The 27008-nt window shown below is 51.1% G+C and overlaps 2 protein-coding genes across 8 annotated transcripts; both read right to left on the bottom strand.

Annotated features, from left to right (window-relative positions):
* Positions 1-498: 498 nt before the first annotated feature.
* VTCN1 (V-set domain containing T cell activation inhibitor 1) lies at positions 499-18468 on the bottom strand. Of its 3 annotated transcripts, XM_075034417.1 has the most exons (6): positions 18333-18468; positions 6359-6423; positions 4495-4842; positions 3072-3350; positions 2203-2364; positions 499-1486 (listed from the first exon to the last, which is right to left on the bottom strand). In XM_075034417.1, the coding sequence occupies exons 2-5, from the start codon at positions 6420-6422 to the stop codon at positions 2243-2245; spliced, it is 813 nt and encodes a 270-aa protein (XP_074890518.1). In that variant the 5' UTR covers position 6423; positions 18333-18468; the 3' UTR covers positions 499-1486; positions 2203-2242. The 3 variants fall into 3 exon arrangements, with proteins under 3 accessions (XP_074890518.1, XP_074890519.1, XP_074890517.1); XM_075034418.1 differs by lacking the exons at positions 6359-6423; positions 18333-18468 and adding an exon at positions 4931-5038; XM_075034416.1 differs by lacking the exons at positions 6359-6423; positions 18333-18468 and having other exon boundaries at positions 4495-4957.
* Positions 6409-26623, bottom strand: TRIM45 (tripartite motif containing 45). 5 transcript variants are annotated; one of them, XR_012651380.1, is made up of 10 exons: positions 26194-26623; positions 22881-23614; positions 21735-21864; positions 19688-19802; positions 19339-19465; positions 18333-18492; positions 13876-13952; positions 13626-13794; positions 12961-13378; positions 12827-12866 (listed from the first exon to the last, which is right to left on the bottom strand). XR_012651380.1 is itself a non-coding variant. In XM_075034413.1 (7 exons), the coding sequence occupies exons 1-6, from the start codon at positions 26544-26546 to the stop codon at positions 18341-18343; spliced, it is 1611 nt and encodes a 536-aa protein (XP_074890514.1). In that variant the 5' UTR covers positions 26547-26623; the 3' UTR covers positions 6409-6423; positions 18333-18340. The 5 variants fall into 5 exon arrangements, 3 of the variants coding, with proteins under 3 accessions (XP_074890514.1, XP_074890513.1, XP_074890511.1); XR_012651379.1 differs by having other exon boundaries at positions 12820-12866; positions 12961-13794; XM_075034413.1 differs by lacking the exons at positions 12827-12866; positions 12961-13378; positions 13626-13794; positions 13876-13952 and adding an exon at positions 6409-6423.
* Positions 26624-27008: the final 385 nt, after the last annotated feature.

A 27008-nucleotide genomic window follows, 5' to 3' on the forward strand; every position in this document is an offset into this window, starting at 1 on the left:
CAGTCATGACCAAAATAATATCCGTATCCTTCGTCTTGTGCTATAGGTTAGTACGTTCCACACGCAGTTACGTCCCTGCCTTATTCTGTGTGCAGACAGCGTATTTGAGCTACTACTGTTTTGGGTTTTGTTTGTTCAGTGTTTCCCCCTGCCTTTCCCTTTCACCCTTAGTTTATATTATAAGAGCCTTATATTAAACTTCAGGTGGTGGATTTATTGAGCATGTGTAAAGGTATTTTCCTTCTCAAGGCCTGCTGGCTACTTCTAAGGCCAAAACATGAGTGGCAGAAGACCTGACAGATGCCACCATTCAACAAAGTTCTGAGACTCCCTCCTGAAGAAGGTTGCCAAAACAGCCTAAAGCAAAGGTCTAGACATGTTTTGCTGTCACAGGTTTTTTTCCCTAAGTGCTTTCTGTGAAATGGTAACGATTTTGCTGAAGCTCGCCCCTCACCCTCCCCGAAGAAAACAAAACCAAAAAAAAAGCAAACAAAAAAAACCCCTCTCAGCCTGAAGAAAATGTTGACTGTAAGTGATGTAAATTAAGAGATCCAAATCTGATTTAAAAGTGCAACTGAAAGTAGTCCTGTAATATGAATAACATAGTAACAGACAGTGCTACAGAAATAGATAGGAAGTGCCAGATAACAGAGACTTACTTAAAAACCAAAAAGGCAAATTTGTCTTTGTAGTTGTAACTAAGTTTAATAACTGGTTTTACTTCTGAATTTGAACTTCCCAGTAGTATCTTACTAGTCTCCCTCTTTTCCTCCTCATTATGTATGTTATTGTTCTCTCTGCTGCCACACTTATTACTCACCTGTTCTTTTATTTTACATTACAAATGCAATCATCAATCCTCATACAGGCTGTTTACCTTTGCCAGGTTGAAGACCCAACACTTATTCCAAGCCTGTTGGCTTTTTTTCTAATCCATCAGTGTTTTGCCATTCACAACATCTTTTTCAGAAGGGGAGTTTGATGATAGTCTTTTGAGAAGACTGACTAGATTAGCTGGCGCTCTCATTTACAGTTTTATTAGTACGTTCAGAGAATCACAAGACATGAGACAGATGAATCAAATCTGTTTTGGGGGGAATTAAGATTTGCTTGCTTTTAGTACTCTGAGTTTGAAGGACCAGTTCTCGGGTGTACTGCAGGAAACCCTTTTCCTGTTTGTCTCTGAGCTTCTGCCCATGATCAGAGTTCTGGTCACTGGGTTACTTCAGACAAGAGAACACATCTTGTTCCTGTGAACAGAGTTTTTCCTTTATTTATGGAACTCTCCTTATCGCATTCCTCACTTGCTGAAGCCAAACAAAGTATCCTGTTGTTGGTGTGGGTAAGAAATAACAATACAAGAGAGAAATCAGCTGGCTTCACGTTTGTGCTGCTATGTGCTCTGGAACTGGGAGGAGCTCTTAAAGTTCTCAGCCCAAGAGGGAGGAAAGCATGAAACGCCATCGGGGTAGCTGTAGTAACTGTTCTGCATGGAAAGACAGAGATTTTCCTTTTAGCTGAACTTCTGTAGCTCTCCACTTCATCGCTGTTTACCTCTAGAGCCTGCCACCCAAAGCCAAAGCTGATGAATACTAAAGGCGGTTGTCCTGTGCTTTGACTGTCCGCAGCCCTCCTTATTCCAGGTCTAGGTGGGACTGCTCAGGCTGACAGCTGCCTCTAGCCCCGTTCAAGGTGTCTGTAGTAGGTACTATTTCCTGAAGATGCTGCACTGCGTAGTGGGGTTGTCGGAGTAAAGTGGGTGCAAGCAAGGCTTGTACTGCAGCAAGCCTCATCGGGAGGGAGAGGAAAAAGCCCACACTGCCTTGCAGCCCTGAACTGTAGCCGAGGTTCAGAGAGTGCACGGAGCAGCAAGCAAGAAAGATGTCTGTCTTTTGGGTCAGAGAGATGGTTGAGGAGGGAAGGAAAAGAGAATGAGGGGACAAGTAAGAGATGGCAGTTGATGGTGTAAGAGAAGAATCTCTAAGGTTGCAGAAAGCGATGGGAGAAGCCACCAGGGAGCCTGTGGGAGGGACAAGCCGTGCGTCCCACCTAAACCTGGGGGGGAGGAAGGTGGGCACAGGGGAAAGACACGTCCACCCATTCTTGCAGGCTTGGGATAGATCTGCTGCTCTAACCAAACTCAGCAAGAGGGTCTACAAATACCAAGCATATATGCTTATGAGTTTCCCTTTCCAAGCTTACCTCCAGGTCCAGCAGTGTTTCTGATTGTTTTGTAGAGGCTTTAGATCGACAGCAGATACAGGGGAAGCAGAAGCACCCAGTGACAGGCTGGAAAGGAGGAGGACACTGACTCTGCGTTCAGGTTCACCAGCTGCAAGTTGGTCCCTCTTGTAATGCTGAAATCTGTAGCAGAAGAATAGCGAGAGGCTACCAGAATGGGGAACACAGCAGGGAAGGCAAAATGAGTGTGTATATTTATTCCTCCCCATTTTTCTGAATATTGATAAAGATAGACCCTGCTTCTTGTGCTGGACACCCACCACTACGAAGCCCTTACTGTAGAAAGGCTATGACCTTTCTCACGTAGAACAGGAGAAGATATCCAGGCTTTTTGGAAAGTTTGCTTTCCTGTGAATAAGGTGGCCTTTTAAATAAAGGAGGTGGGCTGGAGTCAGAGAGCTTGTCATTAGTAGCAGCTAAAGGAGCCTGCTGGTTTGGTACACAAAAGGGATCTAAGCTGAACTGGCTAAAGAAGTGTCAAAAGTTGGCATTTTTGGTTGGTTGGTTTACTTTGGGTTAACATTCAAAGGAATACGTTCTTCTGAAGTGTGTCTGTCCTTCCTTCCTTCCCATTCCCTGGCAGTTCTGTCCCCGTGCTGAGGGAGCAATCCTTACCATAAAAACCATCTGAAATAGCAGGACCAAACACAGACCCTTTCTTTCATCCCAGGGACAGAGGGAGAGGCTTAGATTAACCATGGATTTCGGTCCCTTCCTTGACTGAAACCACTCACTGACACAGGGGAGGCAACGCTGCAGGAACCCCCCCAACCCACACAGGGTCTCTTCTTCCCCCGTGCCTGTGGTCTCTGGGTGGTGGTAAACTCTACCTGTCACTTTGATGTTGCCTGTAGCCTTGGCAATGTTGTTTTCAATCACGCAGGTGTAGGTGGCGTTAGCAGTAACGTTGTGCAGAAAGGAAACCACTTTCAGAGTGATGTTTTCAGCGTTCAGCTCGTAGCTGGTGTTGGCAACGTGAGGTAGGTACCCCCCGGCGTCGCTGTAGGCTGTCCAGTGCACGGCAGGTCGAGGGAACCAGCGCGGTGCTTCGCACTGCAACGTGTCCCCGCTGCTGCTGTTCTCCACGTGCACCCTGGGGGTGCTGAAGGCTTTGGGAGGGAAAAACAGGGAGAGTGTCAAAAAAAAAAAGGCAAACTTCTAGGAACTGGGCACGAAACACGCAACCACGGCTGCTGGTCAGTCCCAGGTATTTCTAGGGTACTTGCTGCTTAGCATCGCAGCACCACGAGTAGTCAAACCAAACGCAGGGGCTCAGAGGGAGGTCTGTACAGCTTGGGCTGCAGCGGGATGACTACAGGGGTTCTAAAACTCCTAGGATAAGGCGGTCCGGTGTGACAAGATCTGCTGAGATCATGGCACAGCTTTAGTGTCTTTAAGTGATTTTGCTTCGCAGTTACGAGCTGGGTCCTGGGCTCGTAAACTAAGCCTTTGCCAAGAGCTTCTGGACATCCAGGCTCCCAGGGGAGACTAGGCTCCGGTTGTGGCTGGCGTGAGACTGCCTGTGTCTCCCGGATTGCCCGGCTTCCCTGGGGAAGGAACTGCAGCTGGCACAGCTCCGCTCGCCTCTGGTGGAGGCTAGGGACTGAACAGGAGGCACTTGTTATTCTGGGCAGGGAGAGGCATGCCGAAAATGATTGCTGTTATCAGAGGCTGGGGGAAGGGGAAGATGACTCACCCTCTCCGCTGACTGAGAAGGGTGCCTGACCAACACCTATGGCTTCGTGATGTGACTCTGATGCTAAATGGGGCTGCAGCCAAGGGAAGCTCCATCTGTACCTGCTGAGGCTGAGGGCAGACTAAGGTGTCGCCTGAGCTGTAGGATTTATGCCAACACCCCTGGATTAAATGAGACATATAAAGCCTATTGCAAACAGGTATAAAATCGGGATCTTTATAAGATCAATTAGCTACTCCCATTCTCAGGGGGGTCTTTGTAGTCACTTAAGTAGCTGGTAGACTACATGTGGTAAATAGAAGAAAAAAGACAACTGAGAGCATTAAAATAATAATCTTTTCTGGAACAAGGATGTGGAAAGAGCAGGTAAGGCCATAAACACCTCTGGAAAAGCCAAAAATACGCCAGTTCTACTCAGGCTGCAGGGCTTGACATTGGCTGCTGGAGGAGCGGGTGCCGCTCGCACAGCCTCTAGCATCAGCGTAACTGCGGGTAGGTCTGACCGAGTCACCTTAGCCTGCGTTTTGCAGCAGGATTTTCTTCCTCGTACCCCTCACCTCCTGTCCTGTACCGCAGCACCGCCACTCCGCTCCCTCTGGCCGTGGTGACGGAGCACCGGTAAGTGCCAGCATCAGAGAGCTGCACGTCCCTCAGCTCCAGGGAAGCGTTGCCACCAATCACTTGGTCCGCGAACACCGCTGTGCGGCCCTGAAACGACGCATCTTGCTCTTGCAGGTGGTCCTTCCCACCTCTAAATTCATGTACCAGCCCGGCTACTCCTGTCTTGGCCCACCGGATCGCTATGCTGCCCATCCGGATGTCAGGCTCGAAAGTGCAGCCCAGGATGCCGCGCTGGCCGATGTTCCCAGGAGAAGTCAGTGTTGTCACGCTGATGGAACGTTTTCCTGCAAGGGGAAAGCAAGGAGGCATGAGAAAGGTGAGACAATGAGCATGGAGAAAGGCCAGACCACCCTGTGGCTGCCATGGACTAACCCCGAGGCTGAACGGGCACCGGCACATTGCAAGGACACCAGTAGCAGCTACCAGTGCTGCTAACAGAGGTCAGCTCCCATGGTTTATATACAAAACAAAGCACAGAAGCTTTTCTTTAGCGGGCAGCGTGCTTCAAAAAGTAGCTCCTCTTATCTGTTTGAGAAGAATTCACGTGGTGTTTTCTTGCTTGCTAATATGTATCAGGGATTTTTTCTCTCTGCTGCCAGAAGAGCGTGATTTTTGTGTCTTTTCTTAGTCAGGACCTCCCTTTGTGCAATATAAACATGATTGCAAGGCGTAATGCTGGCAGAGAAATAAAAGGCTGCTCTTTCACTCTTACTGGAATCCAAACAGTTTTCTTTCATTTAAGAAAAGTCAGCATTTCCCTTCCCTGGGAACACAGATCGCTCCTCAAGTCAAATCCTAACCAGCGAGCTGGAGAATTAACACCTTCCTGGAGCCGGGTCCGCTTTCCTGTACAGCCCTTCCCTACACGTCCTCACTCAGCATGCCCTGAGGAGGCTGCGTTTTGGGCAACACCAAAGCGACGCATTTTTGTTGTCTCTGAGGGAGCAGGGAACTGTGCCCCATCCTGGCAGATGCTGTCCGACTTTGCATTAAATACCATCTCCTCCTATCTGGGAGAAGGAGCACGGTATGTGCAGGACTTTCTGTATGTGTAGTTTTAGAGCTCCAAGCCCAAGGAAATTTCAGCTAATGCAGCACTACATCTCCAGCAGCACGGGCTGCACTACACTTATCAACCCCTTGCCTCAGCTGGCTTCCCATGGAGCAATAGGTGGAGTTGAACATTCCGGTTGCTAACACACCAGATAACTAAAAAAAAAAAAAAAAAAAAAAAACCAAACAAAAAAAGGCCTTAATTTCTGCTGTGAAAGCATAGATCAGGAACTCACTTCCCAGGGCAAAACAGAGCTGCCCCGCAGGGCTCACACGTGCACAGCCACCGCTGCAGCCTGGGGCCAGCCCGCCGACAAGTTTTTGCAGAAATTAAGAGCCAACACAGATATCCTCACTCAGCTCTGAATGCCAAGTGCTGGTGTCTTCTAATCCACTCTAAGCACATCTGTGTGTGAGCGTGTGTGTGAGTGTGTGTGTATGTAAACCTCTGCATTATTTAAAACCAACAAGAGCTTACAGTCTCCAAGGAGAGCACAGCTTGTGGTTTAATGTCATGGAGTGATACCTTGTTGAGAAAGGCCAGAAATGAAGTCACCTGTGCAGTCTTAATTCAGCCATCTGGTACGTAAAATCTATAAAAAGTGAGCCTTCGTTAAAGGGTTGTAGGTGGCACTTCCACACAAGATCACACGTCAGCCCGTGCATGGGATGGAGACATGGAGGTAGAGGCAGGGCAGAAGTTCATCGCCCCTCTGGTAACAGCAAGAAATCTGAGCAGCCACATACCTGAGACACCAAACCCGATGATCAGGGCAATCACCGCAGCCAGGATGATAATGACCGTAGTCATGCTATTTGGGGAAAACAGAAAGGACAACATTACCGCACAGCCCACCTCCTTCACACCCCTACGCCTATGCTGCACGTCTGCAAAGCTGCCGGCAGGAAGGAAAGGTCGAGGCAGGTAAAAGCCACAGACCTAGAGCAGGGTGGACCGGTGAAACACACGACCACAGCAGTGACGAACATTCGGGTGAACACTTGTCTTCAAAGGTGAGGGACCGTGTGGCAGGAGGAAAGGAGACCCAGGCTTTGCCTTTGGGAGGAGGCAGCAGGTCCCAGTGGAGGATGCTCCTCTCTGCATCCCCTGGGGCATAAGCAAGCGGGGCAGTCCCTGCTGGCTCTTGGGAGGGACCAGTTGCCCAGGGAGGTGAGCAGACCACTGAGACAGGCCCCTGACCCCAGGAGACACACAGTATGAGCCAGACAGCAGGCAGGAGGGGGCTGAAAACAGGGCCGGGTTTGTGAGCTTGGTCAGATTTGGGATGCTCCACGTGCAGATGGATGAGGGGCTGTTGAACGAGAGACTGAGGAGGAGAGGACCACTTGCCAAACCACACAGAGCAGCACAGCTCAAGCCTTGCTGACCACAACCCATCTCCAGCACAGCCCTGGCTTGGACAAACCCATAAGTATGGGCAGGTGGAGGCTCCCACCGCAGCCGGTGGAGCTGTCACACGTGGTTCTGGGCACATTTTCATGTGGACTGGGGGATTGTGGCAACGACCTCACCAGAGCAAGCCCTGAAGCAGCTCCCCACAAAAAACCCACAGGTACATCCCGGAGTGAGCAGCTCCCGTGCTCATGCCTGACAGTCTCACAGGAGTGCTGGGCTCAGCTCTGCTCAGGATTGTCAGAGGAGAAGCCCAGAGAGCTGCAGGAGGTCCTCACAGGGGACTTTACCCCATTCCCAAGCCCGGCAGGGCGCTGGAGGGAGCTGTGTTGCGGGAGGCATGGGCACCAACAGCAGCCACTCCGCACCAGCAACCGGGGCTGCCAGCCCAGGACTTGTTTTGCTCCGTTGTAAAACAGAGACTCGAGCTGCTGCTTCCCATCTCATCCCCAGGCAGGACCAGGCTCTGAGATGTCACGGCCCTTCCGCCCACACAAAAATAGCTGTTCCGCTTCAGCAGCGTCTGCCAACTTGCAGCACACTCTTTCCCAAAACATCAGGCAGCCTCCCGAACGAGTGCCCTTCAGTGTTCGTACAACTGCAAACTCCTCCCACCGTTAATGTGTGCCTGCATTAGTCATTTGCACAATCGTGCCTCAATCACTGCAAATGCCACGATCACAGGGCTGGTACGGAGCTCTAGGGATTTGCACCATGTGAAGAAGCCCCTCTTGCAGAGAGCAGCAGGGAAGGGAGAATGGGAAGATGAGTTGAAAGAGGGGATGGAGAGGAGGGGAGACGTTGCAGAAGGCTTGCTTGCCCTCCTGCCACCTCCCTTCCATCATCATCCTTAAAACCAGTAGAAAGTGGTCTGAGGAAGCCCTGTCTGCACTTGCCAGCATGCTCATGAGAAGGGATCAGACCTGTGTGTTTCACCACGAGTATGCGGTAAGTCCATATAAAGGTTTATGAGTTCATATACACGTTCACATCCATACCAAGCCCTCCCTGCCCAGCTGCCCTCAGAGCTGGGAGATGTCACATATTTGGCTTCCCCCCTGTTCTCACCAGCTTTCACTCATGACCAGGGTGGACAGCAGTTCTCCACCTGCCCCCTTCCCAGCGCCCTGCAGCTGCGGTCACGGCTGACCCTATGGAGGAGGAAAGCGGTGGATATCCTCCAGCCGCGGGCACTGGGCAGCTGGGGACCCATCACTAGCCACCGCTTCCCCTGGGGACCTGTGGGATGGGGACTTTGTTTGTCGGTTCATGTGGATCCCACAGCGTGACAGCTCCCTGCAAAGATTTGTCATGTCCCACGGGGCTCAGGCAGGGTCTCGGCCAGGCTCACTGGGGGACAACCCTGTGCTTTCCTATTCCGGGGTAGATTCCAAGCCTCTCGCGTATGGTGAATAACATCTATCCCTTTGAGGAGCTCCACCAATTTCTACAGAGCTGATCCCAGCGTGACATCGTTGCTATAAACTCAGCCAAGGTTGCCATGACCAGCCCCAGCTCTCACGCCTGGGAAGCATGGAGCAAGCAGCAGCCATGTTGTGCTGTCGCACAGCAGCTGTGGCTCGCCTTCACCCCGCTAGCTTAAAATCCTCCTTCCCAAGAGCGGGCAGGGAAGAAATTGCTGGGATCCGAGGGATGCTGCCTGCGGGTTACAGGGGATTTCATTGGTAAATGCCGGAGGTGCTATGGCAGGGGACGAACAGCCAGGGTGACCTCCTGTGCAGTCCCTGAATGCTTCGGATGCCACCACACTTGCCTCCGGTCCTTGAAAGGACCCTCTGGCCTGAACACCACCTCTGCCCAAGCACTCCGCTGGGCAAAACCGTCCTCACCTCGCTCACAAACAAACACAAACAGGCCAGCACCAATGCTTTTGTCCCCCACTGATGCCACGTGTGCCCAAAGCTGCAAAGCCTTGCTAACTTTGCATCCAGAGAGATGCTTCCCACCCCTGGTTCAGGGCAGCAGCAGGGCTGACGGAAAAAGCCGCTCGTTTGTTATGGGGAGGGGAATGGCAATTCTAGGTACATGGATGCCACTGCCCGCTTCAACACCCCTTACCAGGGACAAGGGGAAATCAGGCTCTTTGGAGTTTCCTCCACAGAAACTGGAAGATCCGAGACTCACAAAAGACCTTAAAAATATTTGCCTGCAAGCCCCTTATGCATATTGAGTAGACCTGGGGCGCAGGGCAAACAAGAGGAAGCTGACAACCTGACCGCATGCTGATGGTAGCTGTGTTTCACAACAGTCTAGTCCAGCAGTTCAAGCGAACAGCAATTTTCTGTGCATCTGCACTCCCCGTACTCCCAGCATTTCAGAGGCTTGGAAACAGACTGATGCAGACTTCTGGGGCTGCACAAGTCAGAGCCCTGATGCCACTTTTGGTTCCCGGCGTCGTTTTGGCAGCCTGTGGGATGCCGTTCTGTGCATATCCTCTTTTCCATGGTCCCGTTCCTGCTCAGCCAAATGGAATTTGGCATGAAATTCATTCATTCCCAGCCTGAATGCTGCCAAGCACAGCCCAGGGGCAGAGAGAGGCTCACAGCCCCGCTGTGACATGCAGCAGGGGCTTAATCCTCCCAATCTCTAGCTCTGCTCAGAGTAAGCTTTCCCTCGAGAATGGGCTTAGAGGTGAGAGAATCAAAAAACCTGGAAGATTAAGAGATTGAAGGTCCCCTGCCTTCCTCCTTATATCAAAGCCTACTGTGGAAAAGAAATAGCATGGCAGGAGTAACCCAAAAGGAAGGGGTTTCCGTTCCAATGAGCAGTTAATGACTGCAGAGCTCAACTTTTCCCAGTGTTAGAGTTTTAGAGGTTTTTTTAATTTTGTTTTGTTTTTTTCTGAAATCAATAGAAACCTCCCACTGCTCCTCTGAAGCTTCCTGGAAAATTCACCCCTCTCTCTGGGCTATTTCTATATTTCAAGATTAGCCTGAAAAGGCCAGTGTCCTTGAAGAAGCTCACTGCTTCCAATAACCTGCTGCCGTCTGACTGCGTGCAGTTGCTCGGGACAGGCAGAGGCGCTGGCAGAGCCGGAGGATAGTTCTCGGAGCAGCAAGGGGTAGGCGTGCATTTTTTCGCACCCATCAGATATTTCATTTCCCTGACAAAAGCCAGCTGGGCTGCCTCTTGAGAATAACAGAGCTAGTTATTACATGCATTCCAGACGCATGAGGAATATGATGCCTGGTGAATATTTACACCATGTTACATTATGTCTACTAGTGATCTCACTTCCGTGCCGATAATATTACTATTTAGTTCTTCCTTGATGCTCCATGTGAGAAAGCTGGAGCACAGCTCAAGTGTGAGAGGTCTCTTCTGTTCACATGTAGACTGTCCTTCTCCCCACTGCTATTCAGCTCTGGTGTGATGGATACTCGTAACAGCTGAAACCTTTTTGACAGAATAAATGCAAGCAAGGATGTCTCACACACCTCTTTGCAGCCCCTGCCTCCATCCAGCCTGGAAAAGCCCACACCTGGGATGAAGAGACGCAGCTTGTTGGTGGCTCTGTTCAAGCAGTCAGGTTTAGTTGGCCCACATTCATCAGAGGCTGAAGCAAGTTTGCCACTTTACCCATCAGGTGGATGTTATTTTCAAGTAATCAGAAGATAAGGATATGAGGTAGATATTTTTATGGCCTTCCCCACGATACTTTTTTTTCTGACTGTAGTTCACCGGGACTTGGTCAATAGCTCCAAAGGAAACAGGCTCATTGAAACAAGAGGTACAAACCAGCTTGCACATCTTACCAGCTCTTACTCCTGACCCACACAGCAAGGAAACTTGCTGTAGGACAGCTTCTGCCTTTCTCCCCACAGCATGCTGATGTGACGGAAACATAAGCAACTGTCTGAGGGCCAGTAGAAGGAACAGGGAGCCTTCCTCAAGCCATTGATACCCCCACCTATAACAGCAGGAACACAGAGCCTTTTTCGAGCCATTGATACCCTGACCTACCACAGCATACAAAACCGAGGCAGCGTATTCTAGCCATGCACAGTTTCTAGGATGTGCGTCTCCATCCTGGCTACAGTCAATGACCTGCACATGGGTGTCTGACAGCTACATGGCCTTACTAATTGTATAAAAGAAGCTGTACCGGTATTTAAGTAGCTTCGGTGAGTGCAGTATAGAGTTAAGCTGCAAAGAACTGCTGTCTTGAAAGCTCCTGGCAGCAGGGCGATACAGCCAAGGAGTCCGGAAAATGCAGTTCCCTCCCTCCCCTCTCTCAAAGCAGATGCAGATAATACCATACCTCCAGAAAATGACCTGGCCTTGGGATGCCATGGTCACGGCACCTACGAAGACAAGCCAAACACCAGGTGCCTGAAGGTCCCACACTGTTCAGCACAGCCCCTGTCCTTCGCATGATATATCCTCCCAGGCTGTCTTGCTTAAATAACTGAACTCGGCTAAGGAGTGGTGAGCCCAAGCAGTGAACTCTCAGGAACGAGGAAGCAGCGAGCATCTCTGCTCCCCTCACCAGGGCAGTCAAAAGCAGGGAGGCCTGGTTAGTCACTGGGGCAACAGGAGAGACCTCCTACACCATCCATTAAAGAAACATGTCTGATTTAAAACAAAAAATAACACAGCTCATGGTTTGGTAGCCAGCTAATGCCGGGGTCAGAGTGAAGCAGTCTCCCATGTAGATCCACAGCTTACCCATCACTGATGGGTTTCATTATATCCAGGACTAGCTCAGGTCTCCTTGTTAAAATCTCCAATCATGCTGTTGGCACTGGGCAGAGCGGTCCCACCTGCGGGTCCCCTTCCTGGCCCCATTCGCAATGTGCGTCTTCCCCTGCCTCTCTGTGCTGTGCTAAGAGGCTCCTCCAGGCTCAGCGGTGCCGTCAGAGCCACACAGGTTCGGCAGTGGCCTCTTTTCTGACTGCTGTTTTCTTCCACTAAACTCCTCCAGTCCAAACTACTTCTCCTCCCCGAGGCCAGCTCCTGTTGCTCGCAGGTCTGCCACTATGGTGGACATCAGAGCACATAAAGGGAAGAAACCGGCACAGACCCTGCAAGCCTTTCCCTCTGTGCTTGGTCTCACTCGAGGCTGGGGGCAGAAGTAGCTCTTGGGCTTAAGAGGCCGAGAAGGGCAGAGAGTTTGCAAAAGAGAACAAAAGGGAAGGCAGCTTGCACCACCTTGTTCAGTTTCCTGAAGGGGAACCTGTGCATCCTGTCATCTACGTCTGGACTGTTCTAGGGAGGATGGGAAAAGAGGAATTTTTGACAGTCCAGAGCCATCTCCAGCAAGTTTGGATGGTTAGTGGGAGTGAACCACTTTTCCTTGCAGAACTGAGGATGCCCAGAAGAACTGGGAACAGTCCAGCACCTAAGAAAGACCAAATTACTTTCTCTGCAATAATTAGAGGTTAAAATCAAGACCAATTAATACTGGTCCATGATGACCAAACTAGCTGCAGAAGGACATACGGTGCCCTGAGGGGCACAGCAGCCTTCTAACTGTGCATGTGCAAGATTTCAGAAGTGTACGCTTCATCTTTTGGACTACAGTTCTACTCCAAAAGAGCCAGTTCACCTCCGCAAGGAATGAACATAGCCAGATGTGGTGCACGACACATGACAGACTTTTCTAGATGGCAGGGAGGGGGCTGGAAGGGGCTGTGGCTCTTGTACAGGCATCAAAGTCAGCAAACTATTGCAAGGCACTTAGCACTCGGGACTCACCACTTCCAGCCTCATCATGCTAGGATGAAGTTATATGTCACAACTTGTGTTGAACCTCCTCCCATGTCCCACCACCTTCCACTGATGAGAGCACAGATCTGAGCCTCCACTAAGCCTAGTCGCCTGTTAGGAAACAAAGTAAAATTAGAAAGTAAATGGTTTCCAGCCAGGTTAGGGAGTTGAATTGGCTCCCCACGTGCTCAGAGGAAAGTCGCACCTAATGATGCTTCTGGTGGGACAGGACCACGTGGCCTGAGGCAAGGACAGAGGAGCCAGGGTGGGACCTTCTGCTTTCAAGAGTGACTAGGCATTGGGTTTACTCAGCCGTTCACGTGCGACTTCAGTGAGTGCTTAACTGCAAAGCTAATCACTCTCCAGGTGAAGGAGCTACCTGAACACCCTGTGCAAGGTCTATGGCAGAGGTGTGAACAGGACCTACTGCTAACACTCCAATCTTGGCTGTTACTGAAAGCACGTCCTTCATCCTCTGGCCTCTGAATGAAACTGAGGAGTGGAAATCTTTCACCTGAGAATCACTGTTGCTCTTTGGTTGTTGCAGTGGTTTAAACTTGTAAAGCAGACTTTATACGGTCTTCACTTCCCCTCTGCTTTAGCACAGAATAGCCCTTTTTAATCTGCAAAAAAAGAATTTTGATTTATTTTGTAGTATTCTACTGATTACTAAACCTTTTGTAATTTAGCAGACCATTACTAGAAGCTAAGAATAATAGCTCTAGGCCATAGTGGCCTGCTGGGAAATGCACATTAAGAAATATCCTGTTGCACTCGGTGACACCTGATTTATAGTTGCCTTTGGTGCAGTGCACAAATGAGGTGTCCCCTTTCAGCACCAGTTAACTCCGGGTTGTAGCCGCAGCACACCTCACCACACAGCCAACGGTTGGGTTACTTCCATATTGGAAAAAGAGGTCTGTTCCTCAGGCACAGGCAGCCCCAGTAGGACCAGAGCAAGTCCCATTCACCAGAGCAACACCACATGAATTTCTGAGCAGCTCTTATGCTGGAGCCTATTCCTCTCCGTATGTTTACACTGCAAAAAAAACAAGAGGTAATCAGAATATTTCCCAAAGAAATCAAGGATCTGTGATCACATGGTTGGCCCAGCTCTTACCACTTTTGAATCTATTAGCAAAATCCAACCAAATGTGACAGCAGGATCTGGTATGGTCTGTGAAAGCCGGTGAGCACCTGGGGAAGAGACACATCAGCTGTCTTCAGCGAGAGGAAAGTGACAGCAGGCACAAAGCATTACCAGTTTTTCTGGGCCCCCCAGCTGGTGCCCTACAACTGGCCGTGGCACGTGCTACCTCTTGCCTGCATGAGGGAACAATGGGAGCAGGAAGAACTGAAGGTGGGTCAGGGCCCGAGAAGATGTTCTGTGGTCTGGGGGAGGCACGGGGACAAGAACCAGACTGCAGTCGCTCTGCCCTTCATGATACAACTTGTTTCTTTCTTCACAAATAATAATTCTGTCAAAAGACTCCCCTTACTTATGGGAAGTTCATGTCTTATTTCAATGTCACTGGAATGCTGGAGGAGCTATCGGTGAAAGAGGAGAACCAGGAGAAGATGGAGTTGTGGCAAGCTGACAAGCAGCCAAGTTTGACAGAGCACTCAAGAGAGGGGAAGGCAGCCAGCAGGTTGGAAAAGATGAAAGCTATCCTTGGGACTTGGCCAAAAACGTTGGACATCTTTCCAGCCTTGTGATGCCACATCGGTAACAATGATGTCAAGAGGTGCTTGAGAAGCACCAGAAATGGGAGCATTAGTGGTCTGGAAGGAGGAGAGCTTGGCATTGCCTTACCAGCTCTACCTGTCCTCAGCCTTGACTGCCCTTAAAGGGAAGCTGGAAGCAAGAGCCCTCAGAGCCAGCCCTCATCTCTCAAAAGAGGGAGGTGGTGAGCCACCCTTAGTTGGAAATAGACAAAGTCCTCCACGCTGCCTGCGAGCCACTGCCAGGATCTGTCCTGACATGGCACTCCAGATGGTCGGTGCACCCTTGTGAATCACCTCCTGCCGTGGGAAGGCCAAGAAGCCCCGCTGAGCCAGCTTCTGCACTGCTCCTGCGATCTTCTGGGGACAAATCAGACGGTCATGCACAGAGCTACAAGCGCAGCTGTGTCACCTGTGTGGTTTGCCTCCTCTGAGAAGGGAGAGATACCCTGGCATGATACCTGACTCTAGAGGCATCCTACGTGGAGTCTTCCAGGCTGCAGGGTCCCTTCCAGGTCTTCCATGGTCTCTTGTTCTTGCTGTGTTTTTCCTTCCAGCTACACTCTGTTTTCCCTATCTAGGGAGTAAGTCGTCCTTCTCTTGCCCCCAAAGCCCTTCCACATGTTCATCCCACCCACCCACCCACCTTTTTTTTTTCCAAACCTTGGAGACAGGCACTTTTATCAGCAAGAGCTTTTGTCCTGGGAAAAATATCAATATTTACCGGTGCTGTTCTGTCAGCACTGCATGTATGCTTGTCTTGAAAATGCCTTTGCTGTCTCAAGGACCAGCTGGTCAGAAATAACATCACTATATGTATATGTATATATATATATATATCAGATTAACTACACCTCCTAATGCACCACCTGCCCAAGGCTGTTTACCAACAGAGCACTGGAAGCCATTCCTGGGAATGACTGTTGGCATCCAAGGTGAGACTCCAGCAGATCAGTAGGATATATTAATTTGGCAAAGCATTCTGAGTAATGGACACTGAGGACAAAGTCTGCTTGCAAACAATGGGAGAACACTCCCGCCTAACCCCCACAAAGTGACTAAGGTTATTAAATGTCTTTTCTGCACATGATTCTTCAAGCTATCCTCATGCACAGCCTTCTTTGCCCAAACACAGAGCGGTAGCCGGTCAATGCTTTATAATCCCTGGGACTGACTGAGCCCTCAAGTCTAATAAAAAGAAAAAATCAACACAAGGGCCTGACCCTGGCAGGATTAGTACCCCATGCTGTCTGAAAACTGCTTTCCCCATGTCAAACGTAGAGCTCAGCCCAAGCTGACTGCAGTTCCCTGAAGGGTTTATGTGTTCGCTGGTGTAATTCTCAGAAACAGCTTCTTGGAAAATGTCAGCGACAGGGTGTGTAAGGGATGCCTAACACAAAGAGAAAACACATTCCTCTGTCTGAGAGGACCAAGATGTTTTTAGACAGAAATTATGTGCCTAGAAGGTAGTGCCGTCCTTATGTGTTCCCTCTGCAATACAGCATGGAAGCTCTGAGAACAAACAATACACGTGGTGGGTGCGAGGCAAGAAATAGAAAGACACAGAAAATGAGGCATTTTGTTTTACATCACATTCTGTACTGACCACTGACTCTGCACATAGCAAGGACAAGAATGAGTTACTGTTTGTTCCATTAAAGGTTTGAAATTTCACTCACTTTGAAATTTCAGAGTCAGCAACTTGGAGACTTAAATTGCCTAACTTAGGAGATTTAAACTGCCTAACCTTTCTTTCCCCATTTGCTTGACAGCCCTTTCTGGATGATTAATGGAAAGCTATAAACAACATTTGCATAAGGCTATCTGTCTCTTTACTGGGAAGAAGAGGTTCCAAAACTGGCTTTGTAAGAAGAACAAGCAACCAATAGGAGTCTAGCTCTGAGCAAGCAAACAGACAGCACAGGTCTCTACTATTTACAAGCCAGCTCTCATCAGCCAGAAAGCAAGAACCAGTCCTGACTGTTGACACTAGAGCAGCATTCCTCTCCCCAAGTGACCAACAGTCAGACCTTTGTCCCCAGCTCCCCAGGCAGTATTAGGAGCCCCTAGCAACACACACCTACTAGCAAGGTTACCCCCAGGGCAGTAGCGTTCCCAGCCTCAATGACACGAAGGTGTTTTGTAAAGGAAGGTATCCAGGGTGTCTCCTTCACCCAGGCAAGCGGCAGGCAGCAATCAGTAGGTTAGCAGTTGCCCAGGAAAGTGCGTCTTCCTCCTCATCACAGGTGCCATTTCCCCAACTCTGGGTTGGCAGCATGCAAACAAGCCCAGGAGATACACACACACACTATGGAAAATGGAGCAAGCTCTCCTTCTAAAAACAGAGCCTTGCCAAGACTGCACAAGCCAAATCCAGGAGTTTTGCTATATTCCATCTCCTGCTGCGCTTGCCTAGTTGCCCCAGTTCAGGACAGACACCTGTAAACTTGTGCCTATGGCTCCTACGGATGCTCAAACTGTCCCCAGATCTTCCCATGGTGAGCTGGGTTCTCTGCTGGTTCCTTGTTGTGGTTTAACCCCAGCCGGCAACTAAGCCCCACGCAGCTGCTCGCTCACTCCCCACCAGTGGGATGGGGGAGAGAATCGGAAGGGTAAAACTGAGGAAACTCATGGTTGAGATAAAGACAGTTTAATAGGTAAAGCAAAAGCTGCGCACGCAAGCAAAGCAAACCCAGGAATTCATTCACCACTTCCCATCTGCAGGCGGGTGTTGAGCCATCTCCAGGAAAGCAGGGCTCCATCACACGTAATGGTTACTTGGGAAGACAAAACTTTGTAACTCCGAACATCCCCGCTTCCTTCTTCTTCCCCCAGCTTTATCTACTGAGCATGATGTCATATGGTCTGGAATATCCCTTTGGTCAGTTGGGGTCAGCTGTCCCGGCTGTGTCCCCTCCCAACTTCTTGTGGCCCCCCAGCCTCCTCGCTGGTGGGGTGGAGTGAGAAGCAGCAAAGGCCTTGACTCCGTGCAAGCACTGCTTCAGCAGTAACATCTCTGCATCATCACCACTGTTTTCAGCATAAATCCAAAACATATCCCCATACTAGCTACTGTGCAGAAAATTAACTCTGTCCCAGCCAAACCCAGCACACTCTTGCACCACTGCCAGCAACACTATGTTCCACACCATCTCCATGGAGAACATACAGACTGGGTGAATGACATTCTAATTCCTGTTCCCATCAGCACCATGGGTTTTCTTTGGATTTCCTTCAGATATATTACCAATTCGCCCTGCTCCTAGTCTGCAGAGAGGGTGTAATGAGACTACAGCTTACCTGGAGAAAATGTAAGAGTTGCAAGCACAACAGCAGCTCCCAGGAGTGTGACTGTGCTATACGCATACGTAGAAGGCTGGAATCCAGCCGCCTATCTAACAGGGAGGCAGAAGCCATATTCAGACTGCCAAGCCTTTCCAAGGCACGAATGCAAACCCTTCGGAATGTGCCCCAACGAGCAGCCTTGGCCTCTTCAAGAAGGACAGCACAGACTATCGATCCTGCAGAATGAGACACATCTTGACCCTCCTGTGAGGTAACTGTTCAGACTGAGTTTCCCCTTAGAGCCTCACCCCATGGGCCTCAAGTCCTCAAAAATTTAGGCAGCAGTACAATTCCCAGAGTTTGCTCCTGTTCAGGTACGAAACGACTTTGCATACACACCCCCGGGTGGAATATAAGGCACAATTTTATTTCCTCTCATCCCCCTTTCTCAGCTCACACCCCTCACAACGTTGTTTTCTGGCAGCAAGGCTATGTGGTGATCGTGGGGATCCTCGTGGTTTATGCTCACGCAGCAGCAAGGAGCAGTGCCCTGGGCTCGCAAGGGCTCACCTGGCTGCTCAGAGTGCCACTGTCCTGAGCAAACTCCTCTGCGAGGTGTCGCTGGGCGGCCCACCCAAACACTCTGAGCTCTCCTTCACTTGTCCACAGCACGACCAGTGGGGGCAGCCAGGGTGACCTTTGTGTCCATGACCACAGCCTTGGTACCCACCTGCAAGAGAATAGGCACCATCAGATCAACCCAACGCAGGCCCAAAAATCCCAGTGTGTCAGAGGCTTTCGGAGAGTGCTTCAGCCCCAGGACTTCTCTAAGATGGGGAGGCACGTGCTGATGAGAGCACAGCGTATTCAAGGCAAAAATTGCCAGGGCTCCATAAAGAAAGGAGAACAACCGAGAGGGACCTCCCCATTCCAAACAATGGGGAAAGCTGAAGATTTCCTTCCCCCTGCCTGTTGAGTAATGCAAGACACAGGCCTGCAGAACCCCATGCCAGCCACTGGTGGCTATGGCCAGAGCTAGATACAGTCCAAGCATAGAAAAAGGAAGAGGCTGATTCTATACTAAAACAGGCAAACCACACAATGACACATGCAGGTCAAGGACGGGGAAGCTGGTTGGTATTAAACAAACAAGGGAGTTGAACTCATCCTAAATGAGGAGTGAGGCTTCTCCATAGGACAGCATCGGGCACCGTGCGACACAGCCCAGAAGCTCCCAACCTGCCAGCACTGGAACAGGAACCATATAGACACAGGGCTGCTCAGCCTTGCTCAGGAGGACAGAAAGACAGAGCTGCCCTGCCCCATCTTCTGCAGAGCTGGCTCAGGTCTCTGTTTCTGGGGTGTGCTGCAAAGACCGTTAGAATGTCCTGCTGCATTTCTCACTGCTGCAGTCCCATCCTACCAGAAGGTATGTACACACAGTTTATCACAGGCCTGGTGGATGTGCAAGGCAGGAGTTGGGCTGGAGTATCTACTCACACCTATCTACACTAGGGAGGACCAAACGCAACAAACCTTCCTGATGCCAGCAGGAAGGGGAAGGCTGAGCACTCACCTGGCATGGTACCTCCACAGGCACAGCGAGCAGCTTTCTGCCCTCCGCTTGAGCAGAACGTGCAGCAGTGAAACACACCTTGGTGCTCACGGAACTTGTTTTTCACCATCAGAGTGAATGGAGAGCCCTGCAGAGGACAAGCAAGCAGAGAGGCTGCTGCAGTGGATGCTATCAGATGTTATGTCTGCTTTTTCAAAAAACAGCCGGGTAATCCTGTCAGTCACAGATCACTAAGCCCAGTCTTAAACTGCTAAGTGGTAGAGATAATCCTTAGAAATATTTAAACCAAATCCTTAGAAAAGAAAAGCAGGTAAAGAAGAAGCAGTGCAAGAGAAACAAGAAATGCTACCTGTACATGTTGCCCTTTCACACAGACGCAGACAGCATACAAGCCTGGCTCCTCAGGGCTGTAGGAAATATGGTAGGTCCCATCACCATTATCACACACTGTTGGTTTGACTGCACTACGAACAGAGAGAAGTCCAAGAGGTCAGTGACTGGCAGAAAATTATCTACATGTGAACCACTGTTTGGCCTAGATTTGTGGTCAGCTCCTTATCCTCAGCCTTGTTCAGCAGCTGTGGGTCTCAAGCGAGCTTAACAGGATGCATCAGCAATGCTCAAGCACTGAGTGGCTTTCACACACACCTGCTACTGGGAGCTGCAATAACCTTACAAAGGAAGTCACACAAAGCTAGCTGCACTGCAAGGATTTGTAGCAACCCCGAGCTCTGAAAGAGCAGAAGATGACAGACAGCACACTTGCAGGTCAGATCATCCCATCAGATAAGAGTCCTCAGAAATGGGGTAAATTCACAACTTCAGAGAGCAATTACCTCCAGAAAAGCCCACAAAGAAGACAGGACGTAAATGGGGCAGGTTTGGATCACTTCAACCACTGTCCCATCTCTATTGACCCCAACTCTTCAATGCTCTGAGGAGTTCTAGCTCCCTGCTGGTGAACTCTCCCTTTCCAAAGTGAAGCTCACTGGGTTTCACAAGGAACCCTGGTGGACAGAGCACCAGGGAGAAAGCATCAGCTAGTTACTCGGGGACTGATTGCCTGCTTCACAGAAGGATGGAAAGAGCCTTCCGCAGACAATTATCAGGCAGCTCTGCATAGGGGAAGGTGTTCTTCCTAACCCCCACTAGTTAGTCTCTTGTGCCCCATGACATGACAGTACATAATCTTCCAGATTTGCAGGCTGTATTCCCCACGCCCCACCATTTCACATCAATACAGCTGCCTACATCATTTCCTGCCGTGAACTGTGTGGTGATACTTCATGCTCTTCTGTAGCTGCTGTGCCTCAACCCAAAGCCAGACGGCTTTCAGCAACGGATGTAGTAACTGCATATGCACAAGAACAAGATATTGAGTTAATGTGGCCACAGCGACCTCTACCCCACCAAGCAAAATCCACATAACCCTCATGTGCACACCTTCCTATGTCGTATGTGCACCTAGGGAAGGAAGGAAGGTACATTGGAACAATATTCTTGAACAATGATGCTCTATTGATAAGCATCTGTGCAGCCAGCACTGCTTCTGTACGACTTGTCAACACTCCCCCATAGCAAGGAGTTTTAGCATCCTGTCCCTTTTTTCATCAGGTCATCCCACCAACAGTGGATCTTGGAACAAGTTATGCTGGCATCTTGCTCCAGCTATGTTGTACATACTATAAAACATTCTTCTGAGAACTGACCCCCTATTGGTTCTACATTTGTGCCTAGCTGCTTTATAGTAACCAGTGCAGCCTGCAAACAGTTACAAAATATTTTTTTCTGGTTGGTCATTTTCAATGCGGAAACACTTAGGAGCTCAAGTGTGGTCTTTCCTGCTTTTGCTAGAAAGCCTCCAAACATGTTAAAATGCTCAACACTTGCGACTACAGGAGAAAGCACGATAAAGTCCCAACACAGATTCTTTCTCCAGAACACGAACTAGGCACTTCGATCAACTGTCAGAGGCTCCGGGGCTTGGTGGACTGTCTGTCTGACTCGGGACGGTCATTCTGGGGCTGTGATGTTTTACGCTGATCAGCTGTTGAGAAAAGCAGGAGCCCTGGGTGTCTGCTGGTAGGGGTGGGAAGGAACAACAGCTCACTGAAAATGTCTAACACCCACCAAGCGTTGAATCTTTTAAGAAGTCCCAAATCACTCAAAGACTCAATACAAATCTGAGCCAACACTGTCAACCTCCACGCAGCCAAATACAACCTGTAGGAAGCACTGCTATACCAGTGGGAAGAAGAATAGTGCCTTTTCCCCTACAGATTCTGACCCACATGCTGAAGCACATCCTCCCACCTGCCCAAGCAAGGAGGGAGCCAGGGTAAGGGAGGCAGAAAAGCAAACCCAGTGACCAGGGAGTTCTCAGGCGAAATACCCACCGGTCCCTCTTGTCCTTGTGGGTGATGGTGACCTGCACGGCCTCTCCTCCTCGCCCCATCCGCTCCCCCATGGTGTCATTGCAGAGCAGGGTAAAGCCAGTCAGCTCGTTCTGACGGGCACTGTGGAGATCTGCAAGGCAGAGAAACAGGACCAGAAAGGATTCACACCAGCCATGACTGCCACCTCCCACCTATTTTGCAGCATTGCTGTGCCATCAGAGCACAGCCAGGACTTTGCTGCCAGGGTGTACAGCTCCTTCCACTCACAGGGAAAAGTAAATACATGACTGGGATCAGGAGAGAGTGGACAGCCATAGGCGCTGAGAGATGTTGGACAGGCTTAGCCTGGAGGTCTGTATGGACCAGGGTGGTCTTCCTACCTGTCCCTCTGAGCCTAGACGGCATCTTCCCAGAAGGCCTCAAGGCGCACCATGCAACCGGGAGGGAGAAAGAACAGCCCCAGTGTGCAGCAAGGAACCCCAGAGACCTCAGCACTTACAGCTTGGCATGGAAGGGATTGAATGAGCCCTGGGTCTCTCTCATCTGTCCTGTGCAGGCCATTACTGACCAGAGCTGGCTGCGCTCTGTGGGCTGGTCTGAATGTTCTCTGTTTGCTGGCCCTGCTCCAAGTCCTTAGTAAGCAAATACCCATGAAACCATCGATGCCAGTTATCCCCATGGCAATCTCAGCAGAACTGTAAGGGGAAATGAACCTACTCGCTCAGCCACAGAGGGGATCGCCTGGGCCCATGCTGCAGGGCAGCTGGGGCCACCAGGAGAGCATCATGTCCTGCCATTGCAGGCGTCTTTCCCATCCCCCAAGTAAACTGTGGTCTTTTGGCTTAAGGGTTGCTCTTCTCGCACCTCAGCCCCATCCTGAGGTCAGTGATGTTGCAGAGGGCAGCTCCAGTATGCTCTGTACATCTGGATGGGGATAGCTCTCTGGCTCCCTGCCCAGCACGGCTCCCATAGGCCCTCAGCAAGCAATGCAACCTCTGGCAGGGCTCTACCTCTGCCCCTAGTCAATGCCAGGACAGCAGGGAGCCAACAGTGCCTTAAGCTGCACACCACATGGGCACAGAGAATGGAAAGGTGACTTCAGGGAGCGGCGCATTCCCATTCAGCTGTTGTACAGCACTCCATTACCTTCCCCGTGCAGGGTACATCTGGCTGGATCAACCACTTTATTGAGAATGGCCCCAAAAACTTCATAGCCACAACACTGCCCTGCTCTCTCCCGGGGAGAGAACTGGATCCTGTCGTCCACACTGGGGTGGGTGTTGTAAGCAACACTGTTCAGCTTTCCCAGCCGGCTTGCCACCACCCCTTTGGTGATAAGGATCTCCAGGTCCGAGCCGCTCATCAGCAAGTGCTCCGTGAACTCCACGCCTGTCCTCATGTCCAGCAGCAGCTGCTGCAGCTGTGCCTTCTGCAAGTGCAGCAGGTTTTCCTTTTGCACCTTCAAGTCCCCCAGCTGCTTCAGCAGCCGGTCCCGGTGCTCTTCAATCGCTTTCACATATCCACTGGCAAACAGACAAATCTCTGTGGCCACAGCCTCTGTGCGACTGCAGATGGCACCGCCCATGTCATCAATCTGGCCCAGCACATCTTCTAGGGTGCCCATGTGCTGCTGGGTGCTTTTCAGCAGCTCCCGCAGGGCGTCCCCATGCCTGTGGATGACATTGCCGATGAAGTCATAGGGGTGCTGCCGGTGCCTGTCTACAACGCAATCCCGGCACACAGGCTGGTCACACTGCTCGCAAAATAGCCTTAGCTCCTCTGTGGGATGGGAAGGGCAGAAGAGAGGCTGCCTGGCTTGGTTGCAATCCTTGGTGTTCTCCAGCTCCGTCACAGCATGAGAGGCCGTCTTCTTCTGTCTCCTAGAAGGGAGCAACGACACATCACTTTATGCAAGTTGGATATGAAATGGAAACATCGAGATCCCTTGCGAATGCCAGTCTGTACAGACTGCAAGTCACAGTGTGCACTGCTCCCTCCTGTTTCCACTGAAATCCACTCTGCGTGAAGGGACTTGTGGTCTCCTGAGGACAAGGGTCCACACAAAAGAGGACAGCATCTGCAGGCAGCTCATGAGAGGCTGCTCTCAGGCTCCCTGCGTGCAGTCAGCACTATTTTCAGACAGAAGAATCATATGCCCCACCATGGCCACACACAGACTGGGGAACGGGCTGTCAGGCTGCTGCTGCCAGCAGCCCCTTCACGGAGCCTGAGAGAAGTGGGATAGTTGCAATTATCCCCAGAGACCCTGTGACAAAGGCAGTAGGAGGGCGGTGGGCCCTGCAAAGTGAGAGCTGGCAGGAGGTGTCTCAAAACAGAATTGCTCACCAACAGTCACTTCTGGAGAGGAACAGGAGATGCCAAGCTCCTCAGCCATCAGTCCAGTCATTTACGCCAGCTTTAAATTTGCTGAGGTCTAATATCCCGTAGGGGAAAATCTAGTTCAGGCCACTGCCAGAAGACAGTCTGTAGTAAAACATTTAATATTCCAAATGTCAAACTCCATTTCCTCCTAGCCACCAGGTTAGGTCCTGCTTGGCAGAGACGAAGGATGGGACACAAAGAACTTGTTATCACCCAGAAATCCACCATGTCACAAGGCAGCACTAGAATATTTCCATTTTATGCTATTTTGGACACTGGGATCTAGTTATTGAGCAGGATGAAAAAGCCTTCTCTCCTTCCTTGTCTCCTGCACTAACAACTTCTAGCAGTTGCGCTGGGAGCTCCAAGCCATAAGCAAAGAAATACTCTGAGGACCAAGCTCTATAGAGTTGCTCTGGCAACACAAAGCAACCTCATCACAGGGCAGGACATGGCCCTTGCACTCCTTTCACTTCCCACTAATATCCCTTGGGTCCAGCACCTTTTCAAAGCCTTCTAGCATTATTTGCATAACAGCCTTCAAATTCACACTTCCCTGACTTCAGCCTAAAACCTCTCTCACTTATTCCAAGGAGCACAACAGTGGCACTCAGATCCTTAAAAGTCTTCCCTACACACCAGGAAATCATTTCAAAATGGTTTTCCATTGCCCTTGTTCTGCTCTGCCATCAACTAACTCAGGTGCAAGTCTGCAGATGCCAGTGGGGTGAAAAAAAATATCAGTAAATATGGTAGGAAGCAGGTCATCGGGACAAATTTTCTACTGCTTTATACCTTCTGCAGTTATTTCTATCAGTGCAGCAGGCTGCTATTCAAGGTCTCAGTTTATCACTCTTCAGCAGCTTGCATGGGGCATGAGGCATTAGCTAATCAGAATGGTATGCTGAAAATTACAGCTAGGAGTAGAAAGGTAACTAAGAGTCTAAGCCGTTTTACCACAGGCACCAGTATCTGCAGGGGGGCAGGGCAGAGAGGAATATGCTTCAGTTCTTTCTGGGGAAAGAATTTGCTAATCAAGTGGAAAGGAGCAGCAGACGTGGAGGGAATAGTCTGAGCTGATTAACCCAGGCTAAGAGGCTTCCCTGGCTAGTGTTACTGGGTGTTTTTCTGACCCTGCCTGTCACCTCCTTGCTTCAGAAGGCCATTCAGACTTCCTATCACTTTTATTTCATGGTGCTGCCTGTCATCTGCCCTGCTTGCTGGCCACTGCAGCCACCTCCTCTTCAGTTCCTACCTCTGTTGCAGTCACCTCTTCTTCCTGCCTTACTGACATGACCCTCTCTGAGGTACACAGCTCTCTTCTGCTGTGACTTCTTCAGTTTTTCTGTATTCTAACAGAACTAAACCCTGCAACATCAGGCACACTGTGAAGCAATAGCGTTACTACTGTAGGCTCCCAGCCTCACAGAAATGCTGAAAATGCACACAAGATACATGGACACAACAGTTAACAGGCAAGCACACGGGTCCATCATCAGGAGGCAGCAACCACAGTAGGCAGGCTAGCGTCAGGACTTCCACTTACCTCCTTTCACTTCACCTAAGGGTGCCTTTGAACATACACACAGTAAACGTTTCTGGAGGTGGAGAGAGGCAGACCAGCAGCTTCACTTTCCCATTTTCCCTTGGGAGACATGCCTTCTCCAAAGTGGGACAGCACAACAGGTGAGGCTCTTGTCCTGCAAGTACTCTGCCCACACCCACGCCTGTTGGACCGCTGTCAGTCTCCCTGCCCAGACCGAGATGCAAAACAGCAAGTGGGCACCCCCACGGGCAAAGGGCGGCCTGATTTTGGACTGAACGGGGCTGACCGACCTACCACTAGCAGCTCGCCGCTCCCTGCCCGAGTACAGAGCATCCTCCGGGGAGGATAAAAACCCGCTAGGAAATTGACCAAACTGGAAGACATACGGGTTTACCGCTCCCGCTAGCTCTCGGTGGCTCCCTGCCCGCTGCCACCCACCCACACGCTGCCCTCCAGAAGCCCAAGAGGGGAAGGCAGCCCCTCGCACCCCGTGAGGAGATGACCCCGGGCCGGGCCTCGCCTCCCCCTCACCTGTGGGCCTGGCAGCAGAAGAGGCAGAGGTCGGCCCCGCAGGTCAGGCACCGCCTGGCAGCCGCCCCGTCGGCGCAGAGGTCGCAGCCCGCCGCTTCCCGGCTTCGGTTCAGCGCCAGGTAGTCGGGGGTGAGCTGACCGATGCCGCCGGGCGGCAGCGTTACCTCAGAGTCGCACACCGGGCAGAGAACGCTACGGGCGGCGGCGGTGGTGGCGGCGGCGGCGGCCCGGCCCGTTTCCCCCAACGTCCCGAGCCGCCGCAAGCAGGGAACGCAGAGCGAATGGAGGCAAGGCAACAACCGAGGGGAAACCCAAGGTTCGGCGCACACGGGGCAGCGCTGACCGGACGACATCGCGGTAGCTCGGCCGCCACCGCGGGCCCCCGGCTCGTCAGGGACGCGCAGCCGCCCCCTCGCGCCGCCTCTTCCCGCCCTTCCCCTCCCCTCCCGGCCGTTGGGCGCGAGCTGCCCCGTTGCCAGGGGCGACGGCGGTTGAGGCGGGAATGGCGGACCCGAACCGGCGCCGCCGGGTTCTGTGAGGGACACCGGGGAACCGCTGCGGTCTTGGGGGGGGGGACCCCCGCCACCGCCGCCTCCCCTCGGGGCTTCTCCGTCCGGGACGGGACGGGCAAAGGCGGGCTGAGGGGACACGAGAGGCGGCTTTAGTCCTCGTCCTCCTACGGAAGGGGTGTCCTGCTGTTTGCCGCCTCTGACACATCCGATGTTCTCTGAGAAACAGCCTCCCCACCCCGACGTGGGGAGGTTTTGTGTTTCCAGTTCTTCCAGCTCAAAATTTGGAGGTTCACCACCTCGAAG

This window comes from Buteo buteo, chromosome 8, assembly GCF_964188355.1.
Source record: "Buteo buteo chromosome 8, bButBut1.hap1.1, whole genome shotgun sequence".
NCBI lineage: Eukaryota > Metazoa > Chordata > Aves > Accipitriformes > Accipitridae > Buteo > Buteo buteo.

Coding starts and splice junctions, on each gene's coding strand:
- VTCN1 (XM_075034416.1), bottom strand. CDS start 4,957: ATGTGCCGGTGCCCGTTCAGCCTCGGGGTTAGTCCATGGCAGCCACAG. Junction 3,351..4,494: donor GCTGCGGTACAGGACAGGAG/GTGAGGGGTACG, acceptor TCCCTCCCAAAG/CCTTCAGCACCCCCAGGGTG. Junction 2,365..3,071: donor AGGCAACATCAAAGTGACAG/GTAGAGTTTACC, acceptor CTTCTGCTACAG/ATTTCAGCATTACAAGAGGG.
- TRIM45 (XM_075034413.1), bottom strand. CDS start 26,546: ATGTCGTCCGGTCAGCGCTGCCCCGTGTGCGCCGAACCTTGGGTTTCC. Junction 19,803..21,734: donor CACAAGGACAAGAGGGACCG/GTGGGTATTTCG, acceptor CTCTGTTCGTAG/TGCAGTCAAACCAACAGTGT. Junction 19,466..19,687: donor TGAAAGGGCAACATGTACAG/GTAGCATTTCTT, acceptor TGTCCTCTGCAG/GGCTCTCCATTCACTCTGAT.